Below are 11,556 nucleotides of genomic sequence, written 5' to 3'. Positions count from 1 at the left end.
ACCCCGCCCCGCCCGGTCCAGGCTGCAAGCGCCCGCCGGCCGCTTCCGCTCTCGGCGCAGGCGCGGCAGCTCGGCCGGAGAGCGGCGGGGGTCGGGCGAGGAGCGGACGCCGCTGGCCAGGATGGTGCTGGAGAGCGTGGCCCGCATCGTGAAGGTGCAGCTCCCCGCGTATCTTAAGCGGCTCCCAGTCCCCGAGAGCATTACCGGGTTCGCCCAGCTCACAGGTAATCTTTGCCTTCAGCCAGTCGCCATCCTTGTAAGCTTCGCAAGGCGGAGGGTGGGGGCGGGCATCTAAAAACCCTCGGGCCGAGGGGCGGGGCGGAGCTTGGCGGATGGCTCGTGACCCGGTGAGTCTGCGCCCCTGTGAGCCGGCGCTGCTGCCTGGGAGCGTGTGTGAGGCCACTTCTCGGTACTTGGCGGCCCGGGGTGCTTATCCTCGTGGCTGTTGCCAGTGTCTTTACGTGGCGAGAGACCAGGTTTTTGCAAAGAAGGTGCTGAGTTGGGAACGGGCCCATCTCTTTCATCTCCATCGCTCCCTGCAGTGTGCCTGTTTAAAGCAGGGTAAGTCATCGTTATCTAAGGCACTGTGTATCAGACTGTCCCAGCTCTTGGCTGGGTTTTACCCACATCGTGTGGTGTGACTGTGTGGGAGAGAAACACAGAAATGCACATAATATGTATTGCTGTTTTATTTAGCAGCAAAATTAGAAAATAAACTCCAATCCTATAGGAGAGAGTTGACCTATCATGGGGTCATTTGAGGTCACCTCCATTACTACGGGCCTGGAGGCAATTTAGTTTCCTGGAGTTGAAAGAAAGATACCTTTGCTAGTATGATGGACCAAAAATTAGAAAATGAAATTTAATGAATATATGTAACATTCTGTACTTAAGTTCCCTCCTTTACAAAATAGAACCCAGAACTCGGGATTTCACATCTAAAGGATGAAAATTTCCAGAATGCAGTCAACACTTGGAAGATTTTGTTGGGTTCTGAGCTTTACAATGTAAGTTGGGATATTGGTGAACCAGACACAGGGACTGATTAGGATGATGAGGGGGGGAAAAGCCATATTAATAAAGCAAACATTGAATTCATATGTCCTGACTACCAGGGTATGTAAACATGAATTAAGATAATTCTGAGGTAAATAGGGCTGCTTAGCTTGGAGCAGTCTGGAGATCTATGGTAGCTGACTTAAAATACAGTATTTGGAAGGCTGACCAGCGGAAGAAAAATAAGATTTATTCTGTGTAGACCAAAAGACAGAACTAGGGCCAAATTAGTGATAGTTATTCGAACATGGATTTTAGCTCCATGTTCAAGAAATTTTTTTTCTTTAATTAGAGAATACTTTACCAAACAAATGGTGCTTTGAGAGCTATCCCCTCTCAGAGATTTAAAAAAAAAAAAAAGCAGTGTCTGGAGGTGGATAGATTAAATAAAATGTGATAAACTAGATGACTGTTCTAAATCTAGAGATTCTTTGCATAATGGTCATAGACATTGGCTCTTGACAAATGGATTGTGAGATTTTTAACACTTTTAGATGTTAAGGGGTTTGATAGAAAGCATGTAATTGAATAGAAAGAGTGGTAACTGAGTAATAAACATTAAAAAGAAATCTAAACATAGGAACAACATAAAAGTAACAAAATGAAAAAACTTTCAAATCACGTGTTTGTAAACATCAAAGTCTTCTGTTGATTTTACTAGTTTATTCCGGTAGATTGCAGCAATTATGTAAAAATTTGCCTTTTTCTCCCCTTATCATTTCTTTTACTGAAGTACTTTACATATTTTAATGTATTCCTTATCTTGTTCTAACAACTACGTATGTATATAATCTTATTATAGATTAGCATCACAGTAGGCCTAACCATTCCCCTGCAGCTGGAAATTTGGAATGTTTTTATATATATATTTTATTCATAATGTTCAGTGGTAAGTAGCTCTGTACCAATTGTTATTTTTTCCTTCTTTGAATTATACCCTTGAATATATTCACTAAATGGTAATACCAGGTCAAAAGGATATGATCATTTTGTGACATTTGTTCCCAGTTGCCAACTTACCTTAAATATTCGCATAAATTAACAGCTGAGTTTTTAATAGTCAAGAAAGAAAAAAGTCCCCTTGCTCCCACCTCAGTCCAGTTAAACCTGAATTATGTGTGTTGATTCTGATTGTAGCAGGTTTTATATTCATTTCAGTTTTCTGTAAACAGTATAGTTGAAGCAGATTGGAAAGTACGATATTTGATTTAGTGATTAGAAGATTTTCAAACCTTTTTTTTTTTTCTTCTCAGGGATTCCTACTGTCTTTCTTCTCAGGGATTCCTAATTCCTTAAAGGCATTAAGGAAACTCAACCTAAACCTTTTCCCTCTTGAATCAATAATTTATAGTAGTTTCTTCTTTAAAGCTATTAAATAGTTAATGTGAAGACCAATTCTCAGAAATAATGACAACTCTGATAAATATCTTTATAGTGCATATTTAACTTAAGTCCCATTACGATGGGACAATTTAGTTCTCATTGTAATGTCCATTTATTTAGGAAACGTTAACATATTTGTAATAACTACTTTATGAGAAAAATGAGATAGTCTGTTTGGCACTGGATAATGAGAATATAACCGTTGCAGAATCTGTTTGGGAGCATTATGAAAGAAAAATTGCAATGACCAATTTCCTCTCTGGGTTTCGCCTCCTGATTAGATGGTAATAGCTAATGACATTTGGCTCTCTTGAATGAACTTCTTGTAGAATCCATCTTAGACTTTTTTTTTTTTTGCTGAAATTAAAACCTGGAAGATAACTTTTCAATATAATTGTTTAAAATGTCTACCGGACCAAAAATATTTTCATTTTCTATCTATGACAATTAGAACAAAAAAAAAGTTTCAGTTCTCATTATTGTTGCCTGTTTTTCCTTCCCTGTTTAGACCCAGTGGTTTTTTAAAAGCAATGGACTCTCTCACGATGACTCTGCATTCTTAGTAAACACTTGAAGATCCTTAATTACTATACAGTATTTATAGATAGTCCTTATCTATCAGAAATGCCTTATCTATCTATGTTTAGGTTACATTGTTAAGAGTGAGGCTTTTAAGGTAAATTAGTGTAATTCTGCCCTTTGGAAGTATAATGTACTCAAATACATTGACTTTTAAAAAAGCTTTCCCTGTCATATAAACTTTTAAAATAGAATAACAAAACTTCCCATTCAAAAGTCAGAAAAGTTTATATCTAGATTTAAAAGCTAGCTATGAAACTTTGAATATAGTAGTTCTACCCCACTTAAACTAGGTAGCTGCTTTGAAACGTAATGGTTTTGCTCCTAAAGACAAAGCAATGAATCCTAAGACTATAATAATATTTTTCCCAGAGTAACACAAACATGTCAGAGCTGATGCTTCAAGGGCATTAGCTCTAGAAAGGGCCAATTTTGAGCAAAGAATTTAAGAAATGGAACAGAGTTGAAAGCATGTTCATAGCAGCCTTATTTATGATAATCCCAAACTGTAAGCAACCTAAGTACCTAGCAACAGGAGAGTGGATAAAGGAATTATGGTATATTCATAGAGTGGAATACTGATTAGTAATAAAAAGGAACAAATTAATCACTGGATGAATCTCAAAAATTTTATATTTAGTGAAAAAACCTTCGGGTATAGGAATCAGTGGTGGGGAGATAGACTAGAAGGGGACAGGAGAATACTTTCTGGGGTGATGGAAATATTTTACATATTTTTACACATTTTCAGTGGAGGCTACAAGGGTGTATTTAATTGTCACAGCTCAGAGCTAAACACCTAAGATCTGTTTATTGTATGTAAACTTACCTCAATTGTTTTTTTAAACAAATAGAACAAAATGTGAGTTTTCTTAATAAGAAAGGGTAATAAATCATTAAGTTCAAACTAAAGAGTTGCATTTATTAACATGTAAATAATAAAGGTTATTTCTGAAAGATTGAAGAATTTTATTTCAGAAAACTTTTATTTTTGAGAATTTGGGAAAATATTTACATAGTTACTGTAAGTTGTAAAAGTTTTTTCCCCTTTTCCTAGGTAGACCAACTGTATTTAAAAGTCAGTGTAATTAAAAATTATACTAGCCTTTGTGGAGAACAATTTTGATGTCATTAAAACATTTTCTTCCATGTAACCACTCTGCAATTTAGAATTCCTGAAGTCATCAAGTATTTATTGAGCACTTACTATGGGCCAGGCAGTGCTCTAAATACTGGGACACTGTTGTATTTATAGTCGTGAGTGGAAAAAAGATTTTAAAATTGATTATTAATTTCATTTTATTGACCCTTTGGTCCTGAATAGTGTATATTAGGTTTTAAGTGGTAATAGTAATGCCATCCATTAAAAATATTTTACTTTCATTTTTCTGTAGTTCAGAAATGAAGTCATTTCTATGTTTTACCCATAATGATACATAAAAAAAAGTTATGAAATTATCAGCAGTCAAGTTGCCAGTATTATTTTTATAGTATCATTATATGCAACCTTTTTAAAAAGGAAGAAAAATACAGCAAAATAGAAATACAACAAAATGTTACCAACTCTTGAATGGTGGGATTAAAAGTTATTTTGTTTTTTACAACTTTTCTAAATTTTCAAATTTTGTAAAATAAATGCTATTTCTGATAATCCTAAAACAATTTAAAAGTGTACTGTACAAAATATACATTATACCTAACAGTTAGTAGGTAATAGATTTCCCTTCACAGTACCTAATATATCTGCAGTAGCTCAATATATATCAGACAGGTTCATAGGAAATAGCCAATCTTAAAGGTTGTTTCTTTAATTTCTTGTTTGATTTTTCTGTATTTGATATTTATTCATCAAAAATCAGCCTTAATAAATGTACTTAAAATGATTTAATTGAGCTTTTCAGACTGCATTATTTTCCTTTATTATCTTTTCTGTAGTTAAATTGAAGTTTGTCATCTTTAAAAAGTAGATTTTATTAAACAAGACTTGTATAAATTGTTACTTTGTTGTAGGAAATAATAGTACCTTTCATCACTGTATTACTATAGAGTAGTGTTTTACCAAGGAATTAAGTGTGGAAGGACAATGTTTTCTGAAGTAGATTTTAAAACAGTATTAATACCATTTATTCCCTGAGATTTGTGGGTTAAGCCAGGAAATGCTAAACTTAAGAATCTAAGTTAATGTTTTCATCTTTACATTCTCATTCATTTACTTTTTTACTTTGAGTCACTTAACCTCTCGTGACTTTTTAATTTTGTAGTATACATAATAATACTTAATGTTATTCTACATTCAAAAAACATGTATTGAATAAGTACTGTTTCAAGATACTATACTGGATGTTGGGGCCAATAACAATCTAAGATATTTATTGCCTGATCTAGAAAATAAGTATAAATAAATAATTACAGTACAATATGGTGAGTGAGAAAGGGACTGACATTTATGCTCTGCATTCATTAAGTCACTCATTTAACATTTATGAGGTATATACTTTGTGCCAGGAAGAGTAGTACACAGCTCCTTTTCCTACAGGCTCGTGGAAGAATCAACTTTATAAACAGATAGCAGTAGTATGATAAAAGAAACTTCGGAAAAGGGGCTTGGAAACAAAGGAGGGAGTGATTAATTTTGCTTTGGGAAATATTTCTGGAGGAGGCATATTTGACACCTGTTTTAAATGGTCCACATGAGTCAGGCCACAGATAGAAAGGCATGGCAGACAGAAGGAATTCCTTATGCAAAGGACACAGGAAGCCTTTCACTAGGTAATAAGTAGCTTTGGCTGGCTTCAAGTACATGAGGGATGGGATATTTGTGGGAATTGAAACTGTCAAAAGTAGCCTTGCCATGTTATAGAGTTGGTACTTTATAGGAACAGTGGTCTATAGCAGCACTATCCAGAAGCCTTTCTGTGATAGAAATGTTCTCTGCTGTCAAATATGGTAACCACTAGCCACATGTAGCCCTTGAGCTGCTGAAATGTGACTGGTATGTCTTAGAAACTGACTTCTGAATTTTACTTAATTTATTTAAATAGCCACATGTGTATTAATTGTGTTTTTTATTTTCTATATTTTATGATACTCGGACAACTTGGGGGCCTTGCTGGCCAGGGAGAACTTGCCCCCTCCAAGGACTGGCTAATGCCAGGAGATAGTAAACTACTTGCCTATGAGCATACTTTTCATATGCAAACCAACCAATCCAAAGCCTACACTCCAACCACTTCCTTTATCTAACTCTCACTTACCAAGCCAGTATTTCCCCTGCCCTAAATCACCCAGGGCCAGATATGAGACAACTAGGGACCACCCCTATAGCCCAGAGCCCACTGAAATTATTCAAGCCAGCCAATCCTAAATGTTTACTCTGCCCTACCTTGCCTTTTCTGTAGAAACCACAATAAAAGCTTGTGCCCTTTTACCTTCTGCCTGTGACCAAGCCTCGTACTTCCCCATGTGGTCCTGGGTGGCACGGTGTGCCCCCTCCTCTTGGGAATTGTAAGTAAACTTTTCTTTCAAGGCAGTTGTCTCCATGTCTGTCATCTTACCATACCTGAGTAAAACAGAATCCTGGGTACAAATCAAAACAGTGTGGCTAGTGGTTACTGTATTGGACAGCACAGATCTGTAGGTAGACCCCTCCCCCACAAGAAACAGTTCTTTGTCATTTCCAGAATTTTAATTCATTCAAAAGATTTATGTGGGGCTTCCCTGGTGGCGCAGTGGTTGGGAATCCGCTTGCCGTTGCAGGGGACACGGGTTTGTGCCCCGGTCCAGGAGGATCCCACATGCCGCGGAGCGGCTGGGCCCGGGAGCCATGGCCGCTGAGCCTGCGCGTCCGGAGCCTGTACTCTGCGACAAGAGAGGCCACAGCGGTGGGAGGCCAGCGTACCGAAAAAAAAAAAAAAAAAAAAGATTTCTGTGGAGTCTTTCCACTCTTGTTATGAGAATAGAACAGCCAGCTTGACTGGCAGGATCTTACCGTTACAGAATTTCATTCTGGTGACTAAAAGATTATATCCCCGAAGATTTCTACTATATGACATTGTCAGGTTTAGTTAGCAAAAGATTTTTTTCAGGGGAGTTGCTCCAATCTCCATAATCTTAATAAAAACTACCATTTATTGTGTATCCTCTCTGTGCCAGACACTCTTACAGGTGCTATTCATACATAAATAGGTTGATTCGTCCACAACTCATAACAAACCTTTGGCGTGGTGTTGTATCAAAAATAATTTCATTTTGGAAGAGTTAATATTAAGCCAGTCTTTGAGTAGTTTTACTGAGAGAAGAACAGATAAAAGTGTAGATCTGGGGGCTTCCCTGGTGGCGCAGTGCTTGAGAGTCCACCTGCCGATGCAGGGGACACGGGTTCGTTCCCCGGTCCGGGAAGATCCCACATGCCGCTGAGCCTGCGCGTCCGGAGCCTGTGCTCCGCAACGGGAGAGGCTACAACAGTGAGAGGCCCGCGTACCGCAAAAAAAAAAAAAACAAAAACGTTTAGATCTGTTGAATTTCATTCATAGTGATTGAGGACAGGCTTTGCGCTTACTGTCCTGGACTAAACCTGCTTAAGCTACAGTTTACGCACATGAAAAATGGGAATAATAATGGTGCCTACCAAATACAGTTGTTTAAACTAACACAGTGTTAAACGAGGTAATACAGTTGCACTCTTAGCATAGTCTGTTCATTTATCATTAATATTTATTAGTATGCCTTAGCACATGACGTTCAATTTTTCTTTTTCTCCACTAAGCTATTTCTACATAGTGTTTATTAGCAAGATATCAGGTTAGCATTCAGTGAAGGATGACAGGTGATAACTCTTTAAAGGCAAAGGATTCCCTGCAGAGCCCAGCAGAGGCAGGGTACTAGCCAACATTTGATAAATGCATGCTGAGACAGTTATCTTGGCTTCCTGGTGTGTTTGTCTCTGCAGGCGTAGGAGAAACTTATATCATTTATAAGTGATATAAATTTCATTTATATCACTTATATTCCCTATCCCCCTAAGACAGTGCTGAGTACTACAGAAGGCTTTCATGAACACTTAAAGAATAAGATGTATCTAATGAGAATATTCAGGATGTGAAAATTTCGACTAGCTCTTTAAAATAGCTTTTACACAACATTTAGGTATTTCTTTAGGAATCACTATGCCTTACCAAAAAATGTAAATTAAAGCATTGAAGACGTGTTCTTTCTGAAATTATAAATCAGTGGTAAGCTATTACGGGATATTCTGTTGTATGATTTTAGACATGGTGGAAATGTTTTCTAAACCTATAAAATATATCACATTGAATTTAGTTTATAATTATGGTGATCATAATTCCTGAAATAAAACTAAACACAAATATACTTAGTGAGGATAATGATAGGATATTTGGTAGAGGACCCATTTCTGAAAATTTTGTTTTCCAGTTTCAAAAGTCTCAAGTCAACCCACAAATAAAATAAGGTGGTCCTAGGTATAGGTGCCTTATTCACAGTTTTACAGATAAGTTAGATAGTTAAGAAATTAAAGTGAGAAGTGAAGAATAGATAAAGAATAAGCTCAAAGATGAGACATGCTGTTTAAGTTCCTTTTTTTAATTTTTATTTTTTGTTTTTACAGTAGGTCCTTGTTGGTCATCTGTTTTAAACATGGCAGTGTACATGTCAATCCCAATCTCCCAATCCATCCCTATTTGAGTTCTATTACAGGAGCACGCAGACTTTAACAAATCTGTACATGTTTAGTTTCAGAATGGCTTCGGTTATTGCCTTTCCTTGGTGTACTTGCACTACTTGGCTACCTTGCGGTTCGTCCATTTCTCCCGAAGAAAAAGCAACAGAAGGATAGCTTGATTAATCTTAAAATACAAAAGGAAAATCCCAAAGTGGTGAATGAGATAAACATTGAAGATTTGTGTCTTACTAAAGCAGCTTATTGTAGGTGTTGGCGTTCTAAGACGGTAAGATGTCCATTTACATGTCCACTAAAATTTGTGCAGTTAAAATGGTTTTGCTTCTTAAATCCCCAGTTCTGTGGTCCTGTGAGATTAGGTATTTTTTTCATAGTATTCAGCACTGAAAGTCTACTCTAAATTAAAGGTCGCCTCTTAATGATCACTATATTTCCTACATTAGAAAAGTTAGACCAGCACAGAAACTTGGTTGGGCAAATTACTTAATCTTTATTACTCTGATCGTCAGGTGTTTTAAAATCTGATAATATATTAATATCACAGAAATTTTTGAGGATTTAGTGAGACGATGTATGTACAGTGCCTTGTATGTAGTATGAGTTAGTAAATGGTAAGTATAATTACGGATGATTTTTAATGTGGAAATTAAAAGTGAGTTTGATGGATGCAACTAGAGATTATCTTACTAAGTGAAGTAAGTCAGAGAAATACAGATATTGATACAGTATGATATTACTTATATGTGGAATCTAAACTATGACACAAATGAACCTATCAATGAAGCAGAAACAGAATCACAGACATAGAGAACAGACTGGTGCTTGCCAGTGGGGAAGGGGTTGGGGGAGGGGTAGAGTGGATGGTTGGGGTCAGCAGATGCAAACTAGTGTATATAGGATGGCTAAACAACAAGGTCCTACTGTACAGCACAGAGAACTATTCAATATCCTATGGTAAACCATAATGGAAAAGAATATTTTTTAAGAAAAGAATGTATATATGTGTATAACTGAATCACTTTGCTGTACAGTAGTAATTAACACAACATTGTTAAGCAACTATACCTCAATTAAAAATAATAAACCAAAAAAAGGAGGAGTGTGGAGTGATAAATTATAAGTAGTTGATGAGATCTAGTTTGATCGTAGGCTATTTGAGGCTTTAAATACAATAATGCTCATCATCGCATCCTTTGTAATAACAAAATCTTAGAAACAGTCTAGATATCTGATAATAGAGGAATGGTTAAACTATGGTATAATACAAGTGATGGGATATTAGGAAGCTATGAAAAGCCATGTTTTTTAAAGAATATTTAATAACATGGGAGCATGATGTAATATAAGCTAGAAAAGCGTATTACAGTATGATCTCAATTTTGCTTAAAAAAAATGAGTACACAGGAAATACAGAGGAAAAAATACACCAGAATGTTAATTATTGTTACCTATGAGTAAGTTTTAAAAAATATTTTTAAAGTATTTTTTAAGTGTTACAGTGTGCATGAGTTTTATAGTAAGAAAACGTTATGAAATAATTTATTTTGAATTTAAATTACGTCCTTTTAAAATTTAAAATAAGTAATGAGGTGAGCTCAGATTTAGAGCTTTATAGAAAATAAGAGCTTATTTTGATGTCCTTTTATAACTATTGTATTGGCTTGTTTGGAATCATCCAAAGCTTTTTATTTAAAATCTACCAAATAATTAAATACTTAAATTTGTTAGATTTGCTGTAGTATTGGAATGTAGTTAGGTTAGATAGAGAATATATCTGTTACTCAGGAAAGCTATCTGATGTGTTTCTCCCCCCAAAGTAATGGCCTTTTCTTTATAAGATCACGTCACAAATATTTCTATTTATTGAATCATTTAAAGAATAACACTTGTAATTTTTTTCCTTTTTAGTTTCCTGCCTGTGATGGCTCACATAATAAACACAATGAATTGACAGGAGATAATGTGGGTCCACTAATACTGAAGAAGAAGGAAGTATAATAGTAATGAATTAGAATGGAATTCAATTGTGTGCTGTAAAAACTTATAACAGTATTTTTCCATTCTTTGTTTATAGAAGATCTTTCAAATGGTGGTCTTAATTATTGCTACTGGTTGAATAATTATTTCTGCCAATTTATTTTCTTGTTACACTACTGTTTATATTTGATACTTTGTATATTCAAACAGTCATTTATATAAAAATTAAATTGTACAACCCTTTCATTCTGACTTCAAAGAATTAATGTATCTTCCTACAATAAAACCAACATGTTTAAATTTTAATTGAGAAAGCTTTTGACAGTGAGTCCAAAGCTGTTTGTTTGAATGTCAATATTTTAAAAAGAAACTGTACTTTAAAAATTTCTCTCTACATTATTAAATATATTATTTTTTAGTGCTCTTCTGTTTTGATCATTTGAAGTGATTTTTCCCCTTTTGGCCTTCCGTATTCCATGCTTTTTAGATCAAAAAGAAAACTATTGCTGTCAAGAATTGCTTGAGTTTTCAAAGAGAAACTCTTTACTTTATAAATATTGTTCTCTATAAATATGAATATCCCAATTTCAGAAAAGACAGGAACTGGGTATAAAAAGTTTCAACAAGGAATGATTATTTACATTATAAAAGACTTGTTTACTTTATAAAAGACTTGTTTGTGTCTGTTTACATGTGTGGTGTGTATGTCTGACTCAGTGACAGGGTGGGGTGGCAAGAACACTTAACAGCTAAACCTCGTGAGCTGCTGCAATTTGAAGGTCAATTAAAAATAAAGTAAATCTGAATTTATCTTAAGATGATAACAGTTCAGTGTTCAAAACTGAGTCTATATGAACATTTTT

At 35.6% G+C, this 11,556-nt stretch overlaps 1 protein-coding gene across 1 annotated transcript; it reads left to right on the top strand.

Moving 5' to 3' along the window:
• The first annotated feature begins 14 nt into the window (after nt 1–14).
• On the top strand, nt 15–11,353 carry CISD2 (CDGSH iron sulfur domain 2). The gene is made up of 3 exons (XM_032632463.1): nt 15–224; nt 8,770–8,984; nt 10,625–11,353. Exons 1-3 carry the CDS (start codon nt 122–124, stop codon nt 10,712–10,714), a joined length of 408 nt encoding a protein of 135 aa, XP_032488354.1. The 5' UTR covers nt 15–121; the 3' UTR covers nt 10,715–11,353.
• Nucleotides 11,354–11,556: the final 203 nt, after the last annotated feature.

The sequence above is a fragment of the Phocoena sinus genome, chromosome 5, assembly GCF_008692025.1.
Source record: "Phocoena sinus isolate mPhoSin1 chromosome 5, mPhoSin1.pri, whole genome shotgun sequence".
NCBI lineage: Eukaryota > Metazoa > Chordata > Mammalia > Artiodactyla > Phocoenidae > Phocoena > Phocoena sinus.
This window is presented reverse-complemented; position numbering and strand designations above follow the sequence as displayed.